This window comes from Ceratotherium simum, chromosome 10 (assembly GCF_057802395.1).
Source record: "Ceratotherium simum simum isolate JZ-2026a chromosome 10, ASM5780239v1, whole genome shotgun sequence".
NCBI lineage: Eukaryota > Metazoa > Chordata > Mammalia > Perissodactyla > Rhinocerotidae > Ceratotherium > Ceratotherium simum.
The window spans coordinates 68,688,938-68,715,760 of NC_141909.1; the positions used below are offsets into that span (position 1 = coordinate 68,688,938).

The following is a 26,823-nucleotide window of genomic DNA, read 5'->3' on the forward strand; positions in this document are numbered from 1 at the left end:
CCTCCGCCCTGCTCTACCTGTCAACGTGCTTCCCGTCATTAACTGCTGGGTGGAATCCCATAATCTGAGGATTACTTCCTCGTGAAGTCTGCACTGACTGTTCACAACTGAGACTATGTCCTCTCTCCTCTGAACTCCTTCAGTGTTTCCAGCAGAACCATGAGGCTATGCTGCCTGGTGACAGCTCTTTCATATCTTGTGGACCTATTTTATTATTTGACTTGGCATGTGTCTACTTTGTCTCCTAATTAGCCCGCAGGTGCTGGTGGGCAGAGGTCGTTTCTTCTCTCCCCACCCCTGCCATCCCCCGCATAGCTCTCTCTGGTCGTAGTAGGTTCTTCATATATCCCTGTGCTGTTTCCTCCCCAAGTGTCATCCCACTGTTACCCTAATTAACCTTCACTTTGTTTCTGACTCTTTCCACAATACAGAAAAAAGTTTTTTTTTAATTTTGAATTCACTCTGCATCATTGGAAAACCTCCTTCCTCCAGATTTGTTTTCAGATGTGACTTAATAAGTGTAATAATTGTTCTGTCTTCTAGCCATTAATAAATCAGTCCAAGAATATCATAAATTGAGTATCCACTGTGTGCAGGCACAGAACCCATTAAAGATTACAGATAATGTAATGTGGCACAGAAGGGCAGGAGTTCAGAGATACATATATTTTAAATATATACATTTATATATATACGTCATATATATACAAAATCAACTAACACCAAAAAATATATAAATAATGTAAATATATAATGAAAAATCATTAGGAATTTACAGAAGAACCATTAGAATGGATTGTGCTTATTTGGGGAGAGAATGTCTTGTGACAGGTGATTTGGACCCAAGTTTTGAAGGAAAAGAGGAACCACAGGGTCCATGAGAGCAGAGCCCACGCTTACTTCTGCTCACCATCATTTCCCCACCACCTGCTAAAGTGCCTGGTCTACTGTAGACAAGCAGTTAATATTGGCTGAAAAAATGAATAGCTGAATGCCGAAAGAAGGAGCAAATCCCATGTGGAGAGACCAGCTTATGCAGAAGAACAAGCATGTCACCCTTGGGAAGCAGCAAATTTATTTCCCTGGGTGAAGTGAAGAAATTACATGCAAATTGACGGAGAGGAAGAAGAGAAGGAAAATGATAAAAGGCATTGAAGTCCTAGGCATTTTGGTTTTAACAGATAGTAACAGTTTTTTATCCACTCATTGATTTATTCCACAAATATTTATTTAACATCTACTATGTGCCAAGGCATTATGCTAAGACCTGGGGATCCTAAAGTGGACAAAACAGTCTCTGTCTTCAAGCGTTGTGAACTAGTAAGTGGTGGCACATACTTATGCTGCTTATTGTTATTGTAACAGAATTTAGCAAAGGAGAGCAATCTGTCCAGCCTCCATCATAGACAGCCCCGACGGAGAGCAGAAGCCTTAGTTAAAATGAGCTCCAGTGTGAAGTATGTCATAACAACGGGTGATTTGAAGGCAGCAAGGAGGATTTAAGACTTAAAGAACTTTCTGCCTGGAAGGTTGTCTGGGATTATAGAATGGCCGATTGAGTAGCTGTGGAAGCAGCCTGAGTTTATTTACTGGCCCCTGCATGAGCCCACATCTGTCAGTTTCCTCAGCTTTGGGTCTGAATGATGGGCTAAGAGGATAAAACTCTTGAGTCAGAAAACAAAAAGATGTTTACATTGATTTTTTTTTTTTTTGGTTGTCCAGATTAACTTGCTCTTTAACATATGTCCCTAGAGCCATGGCTCAAATCAATTTTATTAGAAATCAAAAACAGAAATAAAAATTTTTAGTTAGGGACAGAACTCTGAGGGTCAGATGACACAGAAGATTAATATTAGGGCAGATGTGGAAATGAATGAGACCTTGGAGCAGTACTTCCAACAATAATGTTTAATGAGGATATATTGGTTGGTTTATTTCTGAAATCTTATGAATTTTAAGATCACTACCTGTTACTAGAGGATCTTGGCCTCATTTTCCATTTATCTCACTTTTTTCTTTTTCTTCTTTTCTCATTTCTTTTTTTTTTTTTTTTTCCCAGGATGACGGCCTCCCAGAAAATGAACATCAGCTGTCAGTAGCTGGAAAGATAAAGAAGCATTTCAACACAGGCCCCAAGCCGAATAGCACAGCAGCTGGAGTTTCTGTCATAGCAGTAAGCATCTGAAATATCCACCTATAACTTTTTAAAAGCAATCCACCTAAGAGACAGGCATCACTCAGGAGATTCCACCCAGAGACAGCAGAATGGGTCATTTCTTTAGACAGCTTGACCATTTAATGCACCGGGGGAGGTTTGGGCTTATATATGTTATGTGTTTTTGCTGATCATTTCCCTGGGAGTCACATCATTATCCAACACCTCCAGGGTGTCTTGCAGTATATATTAATTTCATGATTTATTTTTTAAAGCAGAAAAACTCCCCCACACTGGACTCTGTGCCAATGCAAACTTTTGGGATCTGAGAAAAAGAGTTCATAGTGTCCTTTTGCCAGGACCTGGGAGGGAAGAGAAGCTGAGAGAGGCGACATTGCAGAGAGAGATTGGAACACTATAGATCTTTGTATGAGACCTAAATGAAAGCCAAAACATAGCAGAAAGCTTACACAGTAAGATTTTCAGTGAAATCGAATTGCTGTGAACACCCAAAGAAATTGCGATGTCTTGCTGCTTAGAAATTTCTGTTTCTAAAGTTGCAAGTCTTTTAACATTCACCATTTTATTGATGCGGCTGCCCAAGGACTTTTTTTCTTTCTATTCTATACATGCAGACATACACTACATGCAATTTGATAGCAGCTCTAGGCAAAGATTAAATTGGGCAGAGAAATAATGAAACCTCATACTTCCTGGTGTCATATTCTAGAGTAAATATATTCAAGTCCCCGACTACTTGAGTTTTTAATAATTTCCTCTTTTTTCAAAGTATGTACATTTTAACAGTTTATTCGATGTGAAATCCCTTAAGCTGGTTTTTTCTCAACAAAGAACTGAGACGCTATGATGTGGAATTTTAAAAAGTATTTATGCTACTAAACAGTCCTTCATGCTCATGAGCAATACTGGATATTTAACTACTTCTATGGGTGTTTTTATTTTCTTTCTCTTTTTCTTTTTTGGTTGTGCTAGAGCTCCAGATAAAGCTAAAGATAAATAAGTGACATATTCAATACAACCAATCCCAGATCTGGGTTACTAAATATTTGATATGAGCTTCCAGAATTTGCAGGTGGCACCAATGCATGCATACACTCTCTTGTACTGTTTGCATTTCATGTTTTTTGATTGAACCCTTTCAACAGTGAGTTACATGAGTGTGAGTAACTGGCTCATGACTACACTGACAGTACTAAATAGAACGCATACGCGTACTCTTTCAGATGCTCCTCGGTGCTGAGGATTTAAAATTGCAAGTTGTTCTTCTTGCCCCCTCTCTTGAGTTCTTTCTAAGGAAATTCAATGTAGGAGTACATTGTCCTTCACGTCTTCATGGATTGTCAATGTTCTTTGTTATCAGCTAATATTCAGTCAGTAATTTTTGGAAGTAACAATCTCATGGTCATTCTCAACTAAACCAGACATTCTATACTCTATTTTCATCATTCAAGATATAAGTCTATTCCAAAACATTTGATTCCACAATTTTCTTTTGGAATGGACTGCCAGCACGCTTGTCCATGAAAAGGACTGCTTTTCTGCTCCTGCTGAGGGCTTACAGCTGCTAGAAAGGGTGCTTTTTCCACTTTTGTCATTTTGTTTTTGTTTTCATTTTCCCTGGTCTTTTATTTTAATTAGTCTTTGGTTAAGTTTGCCTTGGTTGCTCAGTAATGGTTTGTTCACAGTATTCTGGGAGTCTTATAATGACTAAGCACAGGAACTTCAGGGCAATTTTCCATTGGACAGACAACACAGATTTGAGGGGAAATCCTGCTTTAATCAGACCTGGATAAATTCTGAAACCTAATCTACATGAGTTTATTACAACCTCATCTAAGTAGATCTCAAAAAACTCCAGTTAGTATTTGAAGATCAAAGGTCCACTGATTTTTTTTCTAAATATTATGTTTGGACCATTTTGAGTGCAATTTAATATCAGTTTCTCAGTTCATCACTAACATGTTTCCATGGAAACCATACGAACTGGTAATATAAATTGTAAAATGGGCTGTGTGATGCTGAGTTATGCATTAGTTGCATGCTTATTTAATCTTTATCTACTATAAAGTTTTAAAAAGTAATTATCAACTTAAATCCTACTCAAAATAATTGACTTTTTGGAGAAATATCTGAAAAAGTGCTTTGTCAATTCTAAAGCACAATTCACGTGTTGACTACTATCATCAATATTTCAAGCATGAAAGAGAATATCGCTGTAAATTTCAGAGGTTGTTTCAGAAGAAATTGGCCTGCCATCATATATGCATTTATGCACCTTCTCCAGAATGCTTTTCCCTCATAAATGTCCACACCCTCCGTAAGAACCTGGGGAAGGTCGCTAGTCAAAGGGCGGGGCTGGGAATTAAACAATGGCCAGGGTTGGCTGCCTTTGTTGTTAACTTTCAGAATAGCATTATATTCCATTACAATGTTCCCATTCTTAAAGTGCAAAGACGAAGTCTCAGGGGACTCGCACAAGAAAAAGGAACCCTGGCATTAAATAATATTCCAGCTCAAACTAAAGTAGAACTGCAAGGGGATGATATTCTGCTGTGAGGCAGAATGTAAGTGGTAGGTAGAAGGAATAGCCTTCGTAAATGATGCATGCTATAAAGACCGTTTGATAATTTAATAATGCATTATAATTATTAATTCACCCACATGATAGAAATTCCTGTAATTAATATAATACTGTAATGACTTATAATTGATAGATATAGAAAAAACTGATTTCAGCATAAATTTCATTGAGACAGAATTTTTTCCCATGAGCATGTATGCTCTCCTCAGAGGCTATCAAATAATGTATTTTATTTTAAACTACCTTTGTCCTAGGACTGATTTTTGGAAATTATATACACCCTTTAAAATAAAAAAAAAAGTACTATTTAGAATGTAGCGTCAATCAGCTTGTTTTTACAGGAAATCAGCAATTAAATCATTAGTCCTTAACTGGTACTTCTCTTCCCTTGGTTAGCAACCTTACTACCTGCTGGAGATCAACGATGCTTATAAAGGAATTCATGACACTTTTTCTTTCTCGGAGTGACAAAGGAAAAAAGAGCATACTGTCATAACAAACAGACTCTAGTCACAGGTGTAATTTATGACACGAGCAGAGTTTAACATGCACTCACGGTTCTGAACCTTAGTGTTTTTTTGTTCGTATTGTCATTTTTTTCTTCTCTGCTTCCCACTCCCTACATTATTAGACCAAAGAAAGGACAAATGATAACTTTATATTAAGGTTGCAAGAGGTCCTTGAATTGGCTGGGAGAGTAATTACCAGCTGGAGGCTCACAGGGATCATGCGGCTCTTCTAAAAGGGGAAAAGGTGTTCTGACATTTAGGTCAGGCAACGTGATTAGGTGGAAACCCACTGCTGTCCCTATAACTGCAACATTCTGCCTCTCAGAAAGACTCTATTGTCCCTCTACCACCTTCCCAGTAGTTGGGGGATTAAAAAAAAGCAAAACAAAACAGAACAGAACAGAGAAAGGAAAACAAAAGGTTATTAAAATGCAATTTATAGACATAAAATGGAATTAGAGATGACATTTTAACGGTGGACGTCTTGAGAGCTAAGGGAGGGGAGGGAGGCATTATTAGATTTGCTCAGCTTGATGAAGAACCGATGACTAAGATGTCAGTTCCAATTTATTTTTCCTCATTTAATGCTGTTTATTATTTTAACCGATAATTTTCCTAATGCTTTAAAGTTCTTCTTTTGCATTTTGCTCATGCAAATAGAGCATTTCAGTCTAATTGAACAAATCCATACTAATCAGCGTGCAAATAATTGTGATTCTGGGAAGCTTAGTTCTAGAGTGAGAGAGACCTTCGAGCTAGTGCATTTCCATATGCCGTGTTAGGGGACACTTCGCCTGTAGATGGCAATAGAAAACTAGTTACTAAGTAGCCATCCTCGCAGGCTGAGAAACAGAAGTGCAGGCCTTCATTTTCCTAACAGCAAGTGTACTTCAATTTTTTCTAAATAAAACGAAATGTACATTTTTTAAAAGGTTGAGTCTCACATTGCTGTTCAGTGAACACTGGGATAGCCTAGTTTATAATCAGAATACCAAATCCTCCGAGCAGTTTTTGGTTTAAACGCCTGGTGCTCTGGCGTGTTTTTGAAATGCCTTTGTGAATTTAGAAGTAGACGCTCTCATCAGCATGGCACTCGTACCCCACTTGAAAGCACTCATGAGCCTCTCCATAAAGAAAGGTGTGCAAGTTGCCACCTCTCCTGGGCAGAACGGGGAGTGGGCATACGGCATGATTATTGTTTTTCAAAATTGGGGATTCAATCTTTTATTCCTAGGTAGCCAAATGTTAACATCTTATTCCAGGATGAACAACTTTGAGAACTTACCCTGTCTCCTATTTATTGTACCTTTTGTTAATCGTAAGCATTTTACTGTACATATGCATTTTTAATACAAAGTGAAAACTGTTTTTCATTTTATTTTCTGTATTTTCATAGAGAAAATTTACTATTTTATACTACATCTTTTTAGTTTGGAAATGTAATTGATTCACCTTTAAGAGGAGCTCTGTTTTTGAAGATTAACTCTTAAGGAAAGAAATCCAAATTGCTGTGATTTATGGGAGTTCAAAACTTGATTCTTTTGATGATTCTTTTCATCCTTTATTTTGCATTTATGAAGCCCTCAAATTTAAGCCTGATGGGATAAGATTTTTCTGGGGGTCCAATCTGCTTTCTCTTAGGTGGCTAAAGCTGATTTCAGTACTTTATTTAATTGTAAAGCATTTTCCATTCTGTAGCTTATGAAGAGGTGTTTGTATCTTTTGAAACTGAGAGGACGTTATTAAATGTGCATTCAAAAAACTTGTTTGACAAATTAGATTTTTTCTAACAAATTGGCCTTCAAGATATTCATGAGGGAGTAGTGTCTTTTCTTGCCTTTTTATTTTCAAGGTGCAGATTTAGGATGTTAGCTAGTCACCCTGCAGAAGAGGCAGCGTAACTACATATACATATATAGTCAATGAAGAACAGCTTGGTCTGGAGTCTTAATTCTTTAGCACAATGTCGATCCACTGAGTTGCCCCCATTTCTCTCTGCTCAGCTGGACCACGGGTTTACCATCAAGAGATCAGGGTCTTTGGACTACTACCAACAACCAGGAATGTATTGGATAAGGTATGAGATGGTACAGCTCAACAGTCAGTGTTTCCATGGCAACGTGCTGGCAGTCTCCATTAACCAGTTCCTTCAGTGGATAAACATGCTTTTGATTTGTTATCCAGTCCATATGCTGCTTTATCAGTTTCATTTTAATCTTGATTGAGATGCCACACCCCCTCATTCCTTTTTTTCACCCATTATTCACACTGACATTTGCCAGCTTTCTTTCCATTGCACATGCTCAGTATCAATTTTCCTTACAGTTAAAAGGACAGTATATTTAGTGTTAATGCCAAAGCATTTTCTTGATGTTGCTAATGAAAACAATGATTTCTAGTGCTCTTCTGTCCCTTAACAAATGAAAGAACAACCGTACCTTAGTATATGTTCTATAGAAGTATATACTGTCATTTTAAAGTCATCAAGCCCAACCTTGACCTTATTAGATGGATGAGACAATGCATTTACACGTTAGTAGTAGAAGCTCCTCCAACTACAGTGAGCTATAGAATGCATTGTGTGTGTTGGTAAGCTTGTGTTTTCAAATTCTCCACCTCTTTGTTTTGTTTGTTTCTGTTTTATTGTTACCTCTCTCCCCCTGGAAATCCCTTTATGTACTAGCTATTGCATGAATTTATTTTTCAGTATTTTGTAACTGTCAGATTACTTAGCTGGCTTATCTGCTCAAGAGAAAGGGACTATGGGAGGTATCGATTTCTTTTTGACTGGGTTAAGAATGCTATCCAATCGTTTTCTATTCCAGTCAACTGCCCTGGCATTTCCTTCAAGGGCCATTGTTTGTGTCTCTTAAGTTATCCACAGGCAGGATGGTTTCTGATGATTTGAGAAATGAACTCTGAGAAGTCCTAGGGAACTTTTCTCCTCCATCTTAGTTTTCTTCTCCATTCTGAAATGATCTCCAGGTAAAGCCCCACGTTTAGCATTTGCTAAGAAAAATTCTGCTGGATTGGACATTTGTTTCCCCTGAATCACTTAGCCTATCTGCAGAAATACAGTGGCTGCCTGATGTTGTTTCATGGATTAGACTACTAAGTTGTAGAAAAAGAAAAAATATATATATATAATATATAATTTTAACCCCCAATTATTACTTCTAAATTTTTCTAATAATTAGACACTCGAAACAAAGGACTTAGGGAATCAGAAAAGGGCACACTTTGACAAACTATCCAAATATACTAAAGTCACGATAATTTCTTAGTCTGTTTAAAGCAAGAAAATACCCAAACTTCAATAAAATATTTTAAAGTCAGTTTTACATTGAAAGCTATTTGTATCTTCGAGACGGATATGCATGCAGGAGATGCACAGTGGCCTTTGTATTTACCTAAGTAAAATAGTTTTATAGATGTAGAAAGAACTTTGTTTTATTTTTAACCGTTTTTGGCGGGGGCTGGGGGGGTGTGAATCAGTCATGATTTGCCTTTGGGCAGACTCTTCTTTTTGACTTTTTATGTGGAAGATGATCCATCCATCTTTTACTTTTTCCTGAAAGATAATATACATTCAGAAGAGTGCATATGTCATGAGTACACAACTCAACAAATTTTCACAAACTGAACACACCCCTGTAAGCAGCACCCAGATCAAGCACAGAACATTTCGAGCACCCCACCCCCACAACTCCCCATCCTCGCCAGAGCCCTTCCAGGAGGGTCACGTAGCCCCAAGGGTAAACACTGACCGGGAGTCTATCCGCATTAATTAGCTTTGCCTGGTTTTGTCCTTTATATAAATTGAATCACACCATGCTCCATCCTCTCTTAATTGTATGCCTCCTAACCTCAGGCATATTAACCAAACATATATGAGTAAAGTTAATATACAATTAAAAATAGGCATCAAATATGTCTAATTACAGTTGTGCATATTTATATAACAAAAATTACACATATAAATTAATAATTTCAAAAAATATTCTAGAAAATATATTACTAAATTTGTAGGATTAAGAGTGGGAGCAAAAAACCAAGTAAACACAATAATTAATAAACGTAGCCAAGGATAAAAAGGCCATTTGACTAAAATCCTAGTGATGGTTCCCATCAGCAGACACAATGACACATCCCTGAATAATGGGCAGGAGCAGATGGGAGATAATCTCTTTTCTCTTCCACACATAAACTGCTCTGTTTTCCAGCTGGGGGCAGTAACAACGTTTATAGTTAATGCTGTACTAAACAGCGCACCCAGTATGTAAAGCTAAATTAGAGAAATGATGCTAAAAACTCATCGGCATATATGCTTAATTAGGAAGTTTTATAATGCCATTTAGCCCTGGACGAACACACTCTTCTCGCTGATTGCAAATGCTTGCATTTTATCTCCATGGAAGTGGGGGCATTTGTCTAACCACGGTGGCGGCCAACTTCCTAGCATAAATAACCATTACATGCGAACATCCCCGCTCCCAAATGTTGTGTTTACAAGTCCTCACGGCTGTTTTCACTACTCTAAGAACACTTGGGAGTCGCACTGGCTTTTTGTAAAGCAGCTCACATCAGCGCATAGGCTGGAAAAAACGTCTCTTCGGGGTGCCCAGAATTGGCATGTCCTTCTTAATAGGCTTTTTGGTGATGGTAGAGAAATGGTGGGGGTCCATTTTCCTCTTTTTCTCCTTCATTCTCCTGCCTCTTAACAGAGAGCTGCTTCCAAGCCGTAGCCAGGGGAGCAGCATCCTGCTTGGCCCATTTTTCCAGGAGACCTTGCTCCTGTCGCTCAGAGTCTGGGGGGACAGCCTCCCAGGAACGCACCGCCCGGGGCCATTCCGCTCCCTTGTGGCCCTGCTGCAAGCCACTGGAAAACATTTACATCTCATTACATTTTCCCCTCCTGGAAACGTGTCCTTATCCAGAAGGGATGTGGTCACACCCATTTATGCCTTTCTCAAGTGAAGTTGTCTCTGTGGCAGGTGCTATGGCCAACAACACATGGAGAATTCCTGCATCTTCTGCACGCAGAACAAGGCAGCAGCCAGAACGGGCTAACCCAATTAAAGAAAAGAAATATCAAAACAAGACGTAAGCTAAAAATGCTAAATAAGATAAAAGGCAGAGGTGAGCTAGGACAAAAGGGTGGTTGAGTTCCCAGGCATGACATGACTAAAATGTGCATATTGGATTCGAGAACCGTCCTGAAACAGTGAGTAATGAGGCAGAGCAATGGCAGCCGCCCGCAGTCTTTGCAAAGCTATTAAATGCTGTCATGCTCAGTTGTTAAAGGGAATGGGGTCAGTTAAATGCATCCTGCTCAGCACAGGTTTGAAAGAACGGTTCCTGTGAAAGCCAGAGAGGACCCCCTGCGTGGTGTGAGAGGGAGTCCGTGGAGAGCCTCAGCCAACAGCCAAGTGCACACAGCAAGTTGCAGTGCATTGCAAGTTGCTTTATGGAAAGTGGCCTTGGCTTTGCTCTGGTGATTAAGAAAGCGCTCCCTGATGAGTGTCAGAGCACTGCAGGAAGGAAGGGCAAATGCCTCTGTCCTAGCAAGGGATTAACCACCCTACCCGACCCGGTCCTGAGACACCCTCTGTAACGGAAAGTTTAGAATGTAGAAAAGGCATGGATTTAAACTTCAAAACCAGCCAAACTGTGATTACAGAGAAAAGTATTGTGAAAGTATGCGATTTGGTCTTGTAGCTATCCCTTGATGCTAAAAAGTGAGTTATTAGGCCAAGAGGCTCAAAAGATGGGCAATACCTTATGTTAAAGTTCCACAAATGGTCATGATGAGAAACACAGGAATAGTGAGACAGCTGTGTTATTTTACCAAGTCAAACAGGTTGCTCACTGTTGGAGATTTTATTCTATTTCATTTGACTTTCAGAGGCCTCTTAAGAGAGGATCCCAACAATATATATTTGCCTTTTTAAAATTTAACGTACTTGTTACTAGAAACGAGAAATTGCCTTGGCATTCCATGACCTACTGATTCGGCCTAAATTGAAGTGAGATATTTTACATTTTCCTGAGATTCTTGAGGATTCGGTATTGATCAAAAATTTTGTAGTAGCATATTTATTTTGACCTTGCTTCAGAATCTCTTTCCCTTTTTAGATTTAAAAAAAAATTTACACTCTTTTCTACCTATACATTCCTGCAATACTTTGACTCTAAATGTTCCCCAGTGGTCTTCCCTGATATGATATAGATTTTATTAGGTGTAAATGTATAGAAAGAATACATCACAAAGAACTTAATCATGAGTATTGACACACTGTTATTCTATTAAGAAAGAGCGTGAATATTGATATACTGAAGTGAGACAATTCTCAAATACATGTCAGACACATGACACTTTTAGAAAATAAAATGTCTTGAAAATTGAGGTGAAACGAACTTAATTAAAGATTGGCAGCACTGTGCGTGGAGAGTTTGTGGCTTTGGTGTTGGGAAGCCCTGGTTTTGGATCCAGCCTGCCTGACTTCCTGCAGTGTGACTTTGGGCAAGTGACATGTTCACTCCCTGATTTTCAATTTCCCCATCTATAAAAATGAGAAGAGTTTTATCAACCTTCCAAATCTGTGGTGAGGATTAAACAAGCTGCCTGAACAAAAGGGCCTTCACAGACCCCAGCCCAAAAGAGGAACTCAGAGAAGATTGCTTCACGGGGTGTCCCTCACCTCCCAGACGAAATCATCCATTTCACACTAGAAACAGATTTTCCTGAGAAAACTGATCTCTCTCCAGATTGAAACATTTGTTATTAAAGTAGAACCATGCACTTTTTTGATGCTCTGATTGGAGTAAACTACTGAGTAACTTATGTGTAATATTATTCATGAGCATTTGTGGCATTAAATTTTACTTAAAGTAGTCTATAGCCAAAAATCCTGATGAAATAGAAGTTTAAAATGTTATCCTCTGGGGCAGGGATTGGCAGACCACAGCCAATGGGCCATATCTGGCCCACTGCCTGGGCCTTTTGTAAATAAAGTTTTATTGGAACACAGCCACATCCATTCATTTATAAATTGCCTATGGCGGCTTTTGCCCTACAGTGGCTGAGTTGAGTACTTGCGTCAAAGAACCATATGGCCTGCAAAACCTAAAATATTTACTATGTGGCCTTTCCAGAAAAAGTTTTTCAACTCCTGTTCTAGGGGAAACACGTTTCTAAATTAAAAGGCATCAGCTGGTGGAGTTTGTTAAAACCTGTATCTCCACCACCTAGTGGAATGCCTGGCACATAGTAGGCCCTCAATAAATATTTGTTCCAATGCAGGGACCATTCATATCATAGAGGAACCTTGCTTTTGAGGATAAATGTGCTTTTGAAGAGTTTGGGGTAAATTAAAGTTTGGACAATCAAATCACATGTGAGATGCTGTAGGATAGCATCCCATTTATAGCAACCCAAGAGTAAGCCTTTTGACAACGTTAAAAAATTGTTTTTGTAATTAAAGGAGTTACTCCCTAACTTACCTGCTTAGTAAGTTCTAAATTTTCATAGATTTTCTTAAGATAAACTATGCCTGTGGTTGTTCTTTAGTTTACTAGTACAATGAAGGAAAAACAACATGGCAGCTCAGTTGGGCTTATACTATGAGAAAATCAGAAGCTGTAGGGCAGAGGAAACGCATGAATTTTGTCCTCTAGAAGCCTGAGCTCAGCTAGTGGCTATAATTTTACCCCTCTGATGGGAGGCTATCAGAAACCCATTGCAGGGTTAGACCAATGGGGGATTCTGTTAAGAACCAGATCAGCAGGACGAGCTTCTGATTAAGAAGTGGTGGAGGGCCAGCCCGCTGGCTTAGCGGTTAAGTATGTGCGCTCCGCTGCTGGCGGCACGGGTTCGGATCCCGGGCGCGCACCGACGCACCGCTTCTCCGGCCATGCTGAGGCTGCGTCCCACACACAGCAACTAGAAGGATGTGTAACTATGACATACAACTATCTACTGGGGCTTTGGGGGGAAAAAGGGAAAAAAACAAGGAGAGGGAGGAGGATTGGCAATAGATGTTAGCTCAGGGCCGGTCTTCCTCAGCAAAAAAAGAGGAGGATTGGCACGGATGTTAGCTCAGGGCTGATCTTCCTCACAAAAAAAAAAAAAAAAAGTGGTGGAGAAGCATGAGGCAGTTTTGCCCAGGGAAATGAGGAATAACATTTAAAAGAGTTGCCCCTAGAAAGTAGTTTAGAGGGCTGCTAGATTTCATTCCATGAGGCCTCCTTTTGCCATTTTAACCGTCATCTTCATTTTAGGGAAATACCATATCATCTATCCAGATACTGTGCAGTTCCTGGCAAGACCCCAAAAGGATATTAAAACAAAACAAAACAGAACCATAATATGCAAGACAGTAAGCCAAATAAAACAAGGAGGGTGGATATTTCCATCGATTTGTCAGTTTAATTTTACTAGCAAGCCAAACATTTCTAGAGTGGCAAGCAAATCGTAACTCAGTCCCTACAGAATGAGGGTGAGCGAAGGAAAGGGTTCCTGAGATTAATGCCCCAACAGCTGCATCCCCGGTTCAGTCTCCTAGGTGGTATGAATAATGGATGGGCTAAAAGGCAAAATGCACAATAATGTTCTTTTATTAATGAAATGAAGACTGTTTGTGATGGCTAGCAATAAATTAAGAAGAGCAAAAAAGGCAAAGCAGTCAATGTTTGCCTCTGAAAAACGTGGTTACTTAAATCCAATAATTACTGCTGTGACAGAACACATTACCTCACAACTTAAGTGAGGGGCATCTCTTGCAAGGCCTGCTCATCTTGCAGAACAGAAATATTTTGATCCATAGACTGTAAGGCCTATTGTTTGCGAAGGGAAAAACATAACCCGTTATAGTAGATTGATGGCAATATTAAGAATATTCATAGTATTTCATAGGTGGAAGTTTCCCTAGGGATCATGCACTGTACCCCTCTTCAGTCTCTGGACTGGGAAATTGGGGCTTGACGTGGTTGGGAAACATGTCCAAGGTCACATAATCAGCTGAGCTAGGACACAAAGCTAGTTCTCCTGATTTCCCCCTACTGCTGCTTCCAAGGGGATTAAGCTAAAGCTACCGAACAAGACAAGCATTGCAGAGATGGGGGTGACTCAGACTGGCACAAACAAAGCTGATCCTCCAGTTCATATTCTCAACTCATGCCTGACCTTCCTCCTCCACGCTATATATATATTTTTAACATTGCATAGATATGCCAGATGGATATGTCCTATGTATTTATGATGATTTTCAAATTTAATGTCAGAAATAAGGGTTTATAACATCCTAGTACTACGTGGTGGAGAATAGTGTCATTTCATTGTAACAGAAGAGGCACTGACCAAATTCATTAGATGTATCTATTGTTAGAATACATTTCCTTGGTGTTAGGCAAGCACTGTCTTTTCTTTACACCTGCCTGGCTTTATGGCAGACTCCAAAACATAATGGATATTAATTCCTCTAAGATTTCCAACTACTGCACGTGCAGCCACCTGAGTTGCTGAGGTAACTGGCATTATTTTACTGTTCCTCAGTTTTCACACTTTACCTAGCAGCTCCTAAGGACACTGTGATAACCGGGAGCTTATAGTCTGAGGTAGGGAGATGCAGTGTTTCTTCTGTAGGACAGGTTTATATTAGTTTCTCTATATCATTTTATGTGGTCAACTATTTGTTCTCTTGACCAGGATCCCCCAGTCCACTAATATTTAGCTGTAGCCCAGGACACAGTATAGCAGTCATTATTGAGTACATATTTTAAATAACTAGATTAGAGCTTCATATTTGGTTACTACTGGTCAACTCCAGAATCTCAAGAGATTTCTTGCTCACCTCTAGCCTGTGATAATTAGCACCAAAACCTGATAACGCAGGCTTCAGATTCTCTTACGAGCTCTTAATGAAGTGATAACTTACTGAAGAAACACTTGGGAATTCTACTGCAAGTCCATTCATGTTGGTTCCAACAAAGCTATAAACCATCAGCAAAATAACTAAAAAAATAATAAATCTGTTAGGAAGTCTTAAGTTTTAATGGACCATCAAGGCTATACCTGAGGACAATGTTACCTTAAAAAGATAGGCATTAGGGAGGACAGACCCTATTTGCTTGATATTTGGGAATTTTTTGTCATTGATAAAGAAGAAAGCAGCCTTTCAGAAAGAGTTGAAAGGGCCCAGAATTTAAATTTGTGATGCAGCAGTTCAGAGGAAAAATTATGTTTTGAATTCTTTTTTGGGGGAAAATTATCAGTTGAACTGTATACATTTTTATAGCAATATCTTTAAAAAAATTATATAATAGCATGTTGTTCTGTTTCTTTGCTGGATTCATCTGTCTTGAACTACATATGGGGCTACAGAATTCAACTGTAAAATTTGAACTGTACATATTTTAGAACAAGTTAATTTTATGGCCACAGTTAAAATTCTAAAGATATATATGACAGTGCTTACTGTGATAAGAAATTGGACCACAATAAATGGTTGTTGAGTAGATAAATATATGAGTACAAGAGAATATTAACTTTATCTGATGTAAGCATTTGGTCATATCTGAAACATAAATCACATTCTTAAATATTAACTCATAATACTTCTAACTTCTTATTCTTTTGTATTATAGAGTTGCTTTGGATTCTATTTTTTTTTTTTTTTTTTTTGTGAGGAGGACTAGCCCTGAGTTAACATCCGATGCCAATCCTCCCCTTTTTTCTTGAGGAAGACTGGCCCTGGGCTAACATCCGTGCCCATCTTCCTCTACTTCATATGGGACGCCGCCACAGCATGGCTTGACAAGCGGTGCCTCAGTGCGCGCCGGGGATCCAAAGCTGCAAACCCCGGGCTGCCATAGCAGAGCATGCGCACTTAACCGCTGTGCCACCAGGCGGCCCCATGGATTCTATTTTTGATTATTTAGAAAGCACATAATCATCTAAAATAATTTAATTCTGTATTAATTCAGAAATATTTAATATGTCCCTAATATGTGTGCCACAGTGTGCTACGCATTCTGGAAAATACAAAGACGTTTCAGATTCTCCCACAGAGGAGCTTGCATCATGTTTGGGAATTGTGCACAGAAGAGATAACAGGAGGCCCATGTGTAATAAGTGCCAGAAGTTTGGTCAAGACAATACTTGCCTGAGGAATTTAGAAAGAAAAAGTGTGATGCAAGAGGTGAAATTTAATCAAATCTTGGAAAATAGATAAATTTGAGTGCACAGGAAGGAGGAGAGGTGATTTCAGATTGGTGAACACCGTGAGCCGAGATGTAGAGGTAAGAATGGTTAAAGTACATGCAAAGATACGTCAGTTAGGACTGTTTTCATTGCAAGTGAAGAAAACCCAAACGAAACTGGCTTAAGCAAAAAGGAAATTTATTATTGTGTGTAATCTGAAAGGTCCAAAGGTTGGGTCTGGCTTCAATGATGGGTGGATTCAGCACTAAGTCAGGGCTTGGTTTCTTCCGATTTCTATCCCTCCACTCCACTTCCCTGTGCTGGCTTTAGTCTGGAGCTTCACGTGGTACCAGGATGTGGGAAGCAGCTCCAGGCCTGCTGTCCTCTCAAAATTGGAATTTAGTATAAATGTGAAGTCCCAGCAAAGGTCTCCTTGTGTCCTATTAGCTGGCTGCCCCTCCTGAACCAATTGTGGGTGTTAGGCAATGCAGTAAGCTCAGGCTTGCTCCTGGGACACAAGCCCACCCCCACCCCACTCTCAAAGATGGGGGTAGGGTACAGGAGCAGGGGATGTCCAAAGGGAAACTGAGGCCTGGTTAACTGTAAGCAGAGTAAATGGATGCTGTGCAAGAAAATCAAGTGTCCGCTAATGGGGAACAAGTCTGCTGATGTCACAAGACCATTTTGAGTAACAACAGGAACTGTTCACTGGAAATTTTTATTGTAAGCACATTGTGAATGTTAGAACGAGGAACTGGACTTTATGAGGAATTGTAAATAAATCGAACCTAGGGATAATTGACCTGTCAGCTGTGTGCAGGATAGACTGGGGGTTGGGTGCTCAGGAGGGAAATAATGTGACCTCTGTTGTACTTTCCCATATTTCAAAAGCCACAATGTTTGTAGAGTACCTATTATGTGCGATGAACTGTGGAGAACACAGAGAGGATGTCCAAGACTTGATCTTGCCCTCCAAAGAGTCTACAATGTGGCAGGGAAGACAGTGAATTAGAGCCAAGTATAGAGTAGTCAGGATGCACAGTGATAGCAATACTAGGTTTCCTGGGAACACAGAGAAGGAAGAAGTTCTTAAAATGAACCACAGTCCGTGGAGCTGGAAGCAGAGTGGGCAGGAGCCCAGGGATGAGAGGCCTATGAATGGCGATGCCCTCTGGAACATCTTTGAGAGCAAGTTGGTTGGGAGCCCTAAACATTAGTTGTGTAGCCTTTGAGAATCTTACGAGAACCTGGGTGGGTCGGAAACTGCCTCACTGTCATCAGACCCAGGGCTTCCTAGGAGTTCACAGGCCCAGAATGGGATTGCGCATGCACCGGACCCTGGCTTGCTGTCCCTGAGAGAGGTTTTCAGGTCATTAGCATGGGAAAGCCTGGTCTTTGGCTTCTGATGCTGCCTGTGGTCAGTGTCTTCTGCTAGCCCACTCTGGTTAGGAACAGAGAAGGAGTGAGCTACTGGGGTGCAGTGGGTCCATTTTATTCTGTTTCACTAGACTTCAGAGTAGACAGGAAGAAATCACTTGGGCCTTTGGAGGAGGAGAACTGAGTTCTGTTCCTAGTTAGCGATGCAATACGGGCAGGTCTCTGCACATGCCTGGACCTCAGTTTCCCTGCCTATAAAGGCAAAGCATTGGACAAAGAATGCTTTATAAATTCTCTTTCAATTCTAAGAATCTAGAAATCCATCTAGAAGAAGAAGAATCCATTTCTAAGAATCTAGAAGCAACCATCACACCCTTATTCCATGACGTGATCATGACATGATATGTTTCCAAAATAACTGCTATGAAGTTACTGGTGAATCGGTTCCACTGAAAGCACGGGAGCGTGAGCAGGAGGGTTCATCTACGAAGGTGGACGTTTAGAAAGCTCCTAACTTTGCTAACAGGAGTGGCGAGAACTGACCACTGAAAAGGGCCAGGGCAAGGGTTCTCTAGGCAGAGGGACAAGTAAGGAAGAGAATATGATTACCCTTAGCAGGATTTGGAGAAATGAAAGTGAAAATAAGGAGAATGGGACCATCCAAGCATGGGCTCAACATTGAGTGCCAGGAGCCTCTGTAAAAACTAGATGACGGTATTTGTGGAGAAATGGCCTGCCTATTTCAGCGGCTGCAGCCAAGAACATGACTTGGCGTAATTGAGTAGATTATGGGGAGATGAGGTAAATGTGGAGAAGGTGCCAGTGAGAGTAGGGAAGGAGGACAAGTGCTCTGAGGTAAGTTCCAATGTGAGCTTTGTTTTGCATTGTTTTCTTATGACCTGCAGTTACTTAATTTTAAAACAATATCTTATATCAACTTGTAAAGGAAAAAAAAAACCAAACACCTTCCATTTCTAGGAGATTTAGCCATTTAGAAAGCATTTGCCTATCCATTTTTACATACAGCAACTCTGCGAGGGTGGGGAGGGATTGTTCCTGCTCCTTATTTAACTGAGAACTGAGTGAATGCGTCTCACAGCCAGTGGTGGACGGAGCAGGACTCAAAATTCCTGACTACAGGCTGATGTGCTTTTCTTCCCAACACCAGAAAGCCTCGTTTTACTAGTCAATATTCAGTCCAGTGCCGATGACTTTTTTCTTTCTCAAGAAGTTAGAAATAGAAATATTTTTTATGACCAAAAGAAGAGTTTATACTACTCTTGGATTAACTACAGAATGGTTTTTATGTAAATCACACTAAAAAGACGTCTGTTTTTTACAAACGTTCAACTCTACACAAACAGAACATTTTCAGTTTGCTTTGAAAGCAAAATACCATGTGTTATAACTTTACAATGTTTTAAATAAAGTTAGGAATTTGGGTTTGTGATGCTGAAAATATCATAAAATCAGTGAGTATAAGACCATGAACTATATATATGAGGGTCCTTAAAAATTCAACAAGTCGAAGAATCCAAGGTAGACATTTCAACAAACCACTTCTTGAATCATTGTATGAACGATATACTGAACAAGAAGTGAATTATTAAAGTTTATCTTCCTCATTGATTTGTAACGCTGTTACTCAGTGTGTGGAGAGTTTTTAAAGCAGAGCAGTTCAGCCTAACGAAGCCCTTTACTGTCCTGGTTCTACACACTGCCTCTCTTTCTTTCTTTATTACTTCATTTTGGAACTTTGATTGCCCTATTTTAGATCTAAGATTGCTCTAATGCTATACTGCAATTGTACGAGGGGCTTACTTTTCACTTTGTTCTCAGAACCCGGCTGGCTGTAAATTTATCTCTGCTCTTTGAAGAAGCTAACAGTAAATTTTCAAGACGAAAAATGGTGGTATATATCCCTGTAGAGGAAAAGTAATCTCTTAAAAACGGAATCACCTCCAGGCTACATCCTTTTAAAGAGGGACTTTCAAATAAGGATGCCTTCAACTTTTATATGTGTTCTGTATTTTTCTTCAGACTTTGTACCTGTTCTGCTCTCTGTGTAAGGTTTCTCTGTAATGACCCCGTTCCTCCCCACAACCATTAAATCTGTAATGAAGTCATGCCGTTCCCAATTCTGATGTCATAATAACTTCCAGAACTATGGCTGGATAGTGCATCCTGGAGATCATCAGAGGTTTCCTCAGGAAAATGAGGCATAGAGACCAGGAGTTGGAATACCTAGGAAGGATATTGAATCTCAGTTTCATAAATTACCACGTAGTATGGTGAAAATGATCTTTGTAAAGTAAAAAAAAATACGTGGGAAGGTTTCCATTTGGTTTAATTACATTCAAAGCAGTTTTCAAATTCAGGCTTTGGTTTCATTAAAATTAAACCAATACTTCCCAGAGATTCAGCCACACTCCCTCATCAACAGATAATAAGATAATTTACAATGAGAAGGTGCTAAAATAAGAGGATGAGCTGGTGGCTCTGTTGCCATGTCTGACAACTTCATCACCTTTCATTTTTATTATACAGCTGCCTTGAGCTGAATGTTGATGAACGAGGCACGTCTGGCCTCCTCACGTGTCAGACACATGGGCCTGGGGTTCCCATTTACCAAGGGGTCTCTGGCTAGCCTGGGAGCCACCAGGGGTAATAGATGTGGAACTAGGGGAACTCTGAGTAGGGCTGGGAGAGGTTGAACCCACGACATCATCCATCCTGCCTGTGCCTGCTGATGTCATGACCAGGTGCTTTTAGGAGCTGCATCTGGGGGAGCAGAGAGCTCCCCAACAGTGGTGACTGTTGTCAACAAAGGTGAGCGATAAAGGCAGGTTAACTTGGCCAGCATATTTTTCTGACGTCAGAAAGTCCCAGAGGTTTTTTTTGCCATTTCTTTCGGCCTAATTGTCCTCTTTCTCATTTTATGCCCCTGCTAGACCACCGCTCTTGATAAGGAGAGGCAGGTTTTCCGACGAAGACGCAACCAGGATGTGAGAAGCCGGTACAAGGCACAGCCGACTCCGCCTGAACTCAACTCAGAATCAGAAGACTACTCCCCAAGCTCCTCGGAGACTGTTCGCTCCCCAAACTCGCCCTTTTAATAAGACCCTTTTACTCGAAGTCCTAGCTTAACCCTTTGAGACTCTGAGATATTTTTTCCAAATTTATGTAAAAACAGTTTCATCTGATCTATCTAGCACTCAATGCTTGAATGGCAGAACAGAAAGTGTGTGTTCTGGTATCTTTCGTGGCGATTTCCCTTTGTAGCTGAATGAGATGACAAATTGTTGTTTGTGAAGATGGCAACTTGTTGCTGATACAGTCCTCAAAGGGTTAAGGCTAATTTGCAACTTTTTTAAACATAGAAGTAATGAATGTTTTCATCCTGTCAAGCTAGGATCTGCAGTATGTAATATAGCACATGTTAACCCTCTGAGTGCATAGGATTTTATGGAGAAGGCTTGGGGAATTTTTCAGGCCTTTGGATGTATATGCACATGTTTCTTGATTTTGCTGCAGATCAAGGAGTGTTGTTAGATGCTGAGATGTCCAGATAAGAAGGGCATCTAGAATGATGTCTTGCTTGTCCTTTTTTGTGGGTTTAGAACATGGCAGGTTTATAACTTATGCATAAGCACCCCTCTTCTTCACAATCCTATTAAGGAAGGGACTTTTTTCGTTAGAGGTATGACTGTCAGCTGCCGTGAGTCCTGCATCCTGAGTGGAGGGAACTGGGTCTGTGCCAGACAGACTGACTCAGGAAAAAGATGGTGCCCTCTCCCCCAAATTGTCTCCATATGAAGATGTGCTGATGACACCCCAGAAATGCTGCTTCCACATCAGCTGCTACTAGTGCCAGTGCAGACCCTCGGGAAGTCACCATACCTTGTCTTGTGGTTGGTGAGTGAGGGTCTGCCTACTCAATATGAGACATTTATAGGAAAAAACAACTGGTGGAAAAGAGCAATAAATTGCCAGGTGCTCTATAGGGCTGGAATTTCAAATAGAAAGAGGAAACAAGATCCTGTTCTTTTTCTCACCTGCTTTTTCATGCACTGCAGTCTTCAGTGTGAAATCCAAATAGAGTATGAAATCCATACAGGAGCGCTGGGGCAGAGAGGACTAGAGGCAAGTGCTTTGCAAGGTGGCCGAGGAGAAAGCACAGTGGGAAAACAATCCAGAATGTTCTAAAAATAAGTTTTAAGGGAATAAACCACTAGTAGATAATTTCATGTGCACCTTTAGGTTACCTACATATAGTCTCCCAGGAAGAACAGGATGGGAGACTTAGAGGATGAAACTTCCATTCCCTAAGATGACCTTTTTATATCACTGTCTTTAGCTGTCCAGAGGCACATGTTTTTCTCTCTGAGGGCCAAGTCCTACCTGAGACGTGTATTTTCACTCCTGTTACCAAATCTTTGTCCCTAGCCCTGTGTCTCCAGTAAGTTTCTTCTGGAATGTGTTGTATTTCAGAATGGCCTGCCACTCCCTGTACGTCACTGCAATGCTTAGAGAGGAGGCAAGCTATGGTGTCTTGGAGGCAGGGGCCCAACTCAAGCATCCTCCTAAGGTTTGCTCAGCTTTGTCACCCAGGAGACAAGCAGTGAGTGATGTCTCATGAAATTTGCATCTGGATGGCTGAACAGCACTTACTGTCTCTGTTTTGAATACACTTCAGTATCTGAAAGTCTTGAAATTTGTATGCGACCTAATCAGTTCTTTATTTTCAAATACACATTGGTCTTCAATTGCTGCTTTTTCCTCTTCAACTCATAAACTATGGTCTATGTTGTTATAGACTGTAAAATCACAACATGTCATAACTTTTGCAACGTAGTCTCCCCAGTTTTTCACTCTTCCACGTTTAGGTTTCTCTCTTTGGTCTGTCTGGTCCTGACATGTAAATGCTGGATCACTTATTGAGAGTTTTTTCCCTTTTTAGAGAGTCCTGAAATAATAACACACAACATCACAATGTAGCACAGATCAGTTGGTTTTTTGGAGAGAGGGGGAGGGCAGAACACCAGAAGGGTGTTGGTGTGTAGGGAGATTCCATATAAGTAAAGTACCCTGAACTGGTCAGAAATTACTGCTTTCTCTAGAACTATAAAGCAAAGCACTATTGTAAGTAAGACCAAGGAGTAGCTATATAGCTTGGCCGCAACTCTAAATGTATAAATATGAAGACTCTTATGGGCAGAGACCTTCCTGCAATAGATTGTCACTTTCCTTTCTTTCTCTGAATTACTGCTTTTCCTGTGGGCATTACATGTTTTGCTACAGCATCTAGTGTACAGAACTTCTAGTGCATGGCTCAGGCCTTTCTCCATTCAAGTCTGGGGTGACTGTGGACCATGTGAAGCTGTGGAGTGTTTCTCAGCACGCTGCAGAGGGGCAGCTCAGAAGAATGCAGGGCCCATTCAGCACGGGGATCCCAGCGCATCACTGTAGAATTTGAGTGATCTATGCTGAATAAACAGTGGAATGTGACCTGTCAAGTAGAAATATTGAGTAATCAGATGGAATGCAATCTTTTCAGCATTAAGCTATCGAGATCCTGAATGTCAGAGGTGTACTCAGAGGGTTAACAGACAAGCACAAGGCATGCTGATTATGTTGGTGTATCCAGACTGCTTCGCTTTTTGCCAGTGCTTTCTAATTTTTTTCATGACATTCTTGGGATAGTTCAAGTTTGAAATAATTAAGTGGTGGTGTTCTTCAAGGAATTTCTATAACCAAATTGATCTTATTTTTTATTTCACTTTATCATAGAATAAATATGTACCATTATGGCAGTGTATCTCTGTAATTATCAACTTAATCATTGCCACCGGTGTTTCCATACTTTTTTCCTGGTATTTAATATAGCTCTTATGGTGGTGGCCTGGTGGTGGGGACTGTCTTTCCTTTATTGATACATGACCAACCATATGGTGTTTTCAAGGGAATTTTAAGATTCATCTCTTCTGTTCGGTAGTAGACTAGTTGAGGAAGAACTCCTTCATTACATGCATCGTGTAAATCATCTCCATAGCTGAGAACTGTTCATACTGATGAACATGTTTTTTCTCAACCGTGTAGCAGAAATCATTTTATTCGTCCTAATCAATGAATATGTGATTTGCTCCAAATCGTTAGAAAGAAAAATAAGATTTCAGTCACTGAAAATGTTTTTACTGTAGCCCTCATCTAACTTACACGTGGTGCATATTAAAATAAGCAGAAGAAAAAATGTGAATAAACTGCTGAAAACGTTTGGTGTTTTGTATTCAGTGAGACCTTCCTGCAGCCTGCTCAGCACCCCCATGGGTGGTGGTTAACAGGCCCGTCAGATACTGTTGAAAGAAAGCAATATATCCGTGAATGAAGGCTAAAATTGCAATCCTTTACCCTTTGAGGCATATTTCAGTTGGAAAAAAAAGAGAAGAAAAATTGGCTTAGCTTAGAGGGTCATGGAGCTACCCTGTGACCAAGGCTCACACACATTAAATCATGGATGTTTGTTGGCCAGCGGTGCCCATTAGACAACTCTGTCCCTGCGCTGAAGTGAAATTGTGCTTGAGGGAAAGCTTTCTTAACATTACTGTGTTGCCTGCTAGCCCTTCTCAGAGTAAAGATCCGTCAGCATTTCCATGGTAAACTTCTATTTTCAAAGGTTTTTAATTTGACCATAAAAAGGTGCCCCAGGCTGAAGTTCCCTCTAGAGGGTCTGTATCAGAGCGAAGATTCATTTCCTTCTCTTCTCAGCCTAATTTTCCCGAGAAAAGAACAACACAAAAATCTGGTATGTCCCCTCCTTCCTTGTAATTTCAGAATTTTGGGAAGCACCAAGATTCAAGATGGTAGTTTTAATGTAATTATTCATTTGGATGTGGGTTTAAAAAAAAAAATAAATGAGTTACCTGGCATATATTGTAGATAACATATCTTTTCTATAGTTTGTAAATCATTAATTTTTTAAACTGCGACATGATTTTTTTTTTTTTTGTCCAAAGATTTTAAAGAACTTGAAGTTGGTCAGTTCAAAGGTTAGCCTTTCCTGCATGTTGTCTGCCATTTCCATTAGGAGTTTGGGAAAAATACTCTCAGACAGACCCTTACTTTGCATGCAGTGATAGAGGGTCAGATATATACTTCTTTTGGAGATACAGATTTCTTTATTTAATCATCAAGTTTCATGAAGCCGTTCTAGTCTGTTGGGGAAAATAGTGATTAAAAGCACTTCCAAAATTAACACTTTTTTCAATTCAGATATGGTAAGATGAGTGTAAATTAACACACTTTACACTTTTTTTGTTTAAAGGGAAATATATCAACAAAACTTGAGTTCACACTAAACATTTGATCACTGCAAGTGTGCTTTTAAAATTGGCTCAGTGGTGCTTATACATGAAACAGTAACAAATGGGGTCCCTGAGACCCTCAGAAGGAATCTTTAATTTGTATGTAATTACATACTGGGGGAAGAGGTGCTTTTAAGCCAGTCTTTTATTTTTTAATCATCTCAAATATGCAACCATCCATTCAGTAACATTAAGGGTCGTAAACTGGTGGGAAACAGGAAATTCAACATAGAGGCTTAGAATGCCTCTGGTTAGGGTGGGTTTTTTTTTCCCTTAGGTTTTTTTGTTTTTGTTGTTGGACTTCGACACTGAAGCTGTGTGATCATTTTTCAGTGAGCGAACTGCTAACTGGCAGGTGTTTTGATCATGAGGTTTGCAATATCTTGCCCTGGGAGACAAGTGAGAGATCCAGTTTCATTCTTTTTCCCTAAAGGAAGAGGAATCTCTACAATTAAACTATACCTGTAGATTTCCTCAATGTTCTGTTTTGGTCAACTGAAGTGAGACCCTTAATGTTGCTTTAATGTAAAATTGTATATTTTTGTCTGTGATATACTTTATTAATTTAAAGTAAATAATAGTTCCAAAAGCCTTCACTGTTAGTATTAAGAGAAAGTAGGATTTTAAAAGTGATGATAAAGATGCTCTAATGTCAGTTCATTCCAGTCCAATCGAATGTGGTAAGAAAAAGAACTTGAATAGTTCTCTAGGGACAATTTCTCACTTGCCATTGACATTAATCTTTGATGTATTCTCAGAAAAAATAAAAAGAAATTGAAACTGGTCCAGGGTTAGAGTCATATCCTCCATAACTATTTTTTTTTAATTTTATTAGGAAATTAATAATAGCCTATTTCATTCTGGCTGAAAGAAAATTATTAAAGGATTAGTTGAGTGTGAAATTAAATAGTATTTTGCTCATGCATACTAAAAAGGTGGTCTTGGAACTTGATGCATTTAAACAAGTTTCTGAAAGGTTTCAATTTGGTGCAAGAAAAAAATTCTATGTTTCCTTTGAAAATACTGGATTTATCAATTGCTGCATGGATCAGATGGCATAGGTTAATCTTTGATTTTCAGAATCTTAATGAAATAACTTTCAAATGATTTGTATCCATGGTTAAAGCTGGAATGAGATCCAATTTTTTTCCTAATCTCTCAGTTTAAGCTAATAAATGTAGGTTAATGTGGAATGAAATCATCTGTGATATATTATGTTCATTTATCAACTGAGTTTTTTGATGTTGCCTGTTTTTATGTAAAACATGTTCTTAAAGTTAATAAAATAGTAGTACTTGGTGTATGAACTACTACGTAACACCCTAGCTGCAGTGTCCACTCCTCAATTCACATTGCCGTAATGGAGTAAAATTACATTCTAGTTCAGTTCATAATTGACACATTCAGTCCACGAAGGAATAACCCAGCTGTGTTCTTGGGGGGAATTCTCTCTATGCAGGGCTTTAAAAATTAGTCATGCGGTCAGAGTGTAGCTTTCCCACATGTCCTCCATAGCAGAGTGTATATTTCATGAGTGTAATTCAAAAACAGCTATTCCAAAAATGTCCCTTTTCATATATTACCTTCCTGCCTGGGCCAGTGACTTGGATAAACACAAA

At 39.6% G+C, this 26,823-nt stretch overlaps 1 protein-coding gene across 4 annotated transcripts in view; it reads left to right on the top strand.

The window, feature by feature from the left end:
* DCLK1 (doublecortin like kinase 1) overlaps positions 1-26,521 on the top strand; it is a 361,089-nt gene extending 334,568 nt beyond the window's left edge. For 3 of the 4 annotated variants that reach the window (XM_087436195.1, XM_087436196.1, XM_087436197.1), the window contains exons 16-17: positions 2,060-2,173; positions 20,795-26,521. In XM_087436195.1, coding sequence (XP_087292321.1) covers positions 2,060-2,173; positions 20,795-20,959 — 279 coding nt within the window. In that variant the 3' untranslated portion in view covers positions 20,960-26,521. Of the gene's footprint in view, positions 1-2,059; positions 2,174-7,269; positions 7,344-20,794 lie in introns of all 4 variants that reach the window. The other variant, XM_087436199.1, reaches the window with a different exon arrangement.
* The last annotated feature ends 302 nt before the right edge of the window (positions 26,522-26,823 follow it).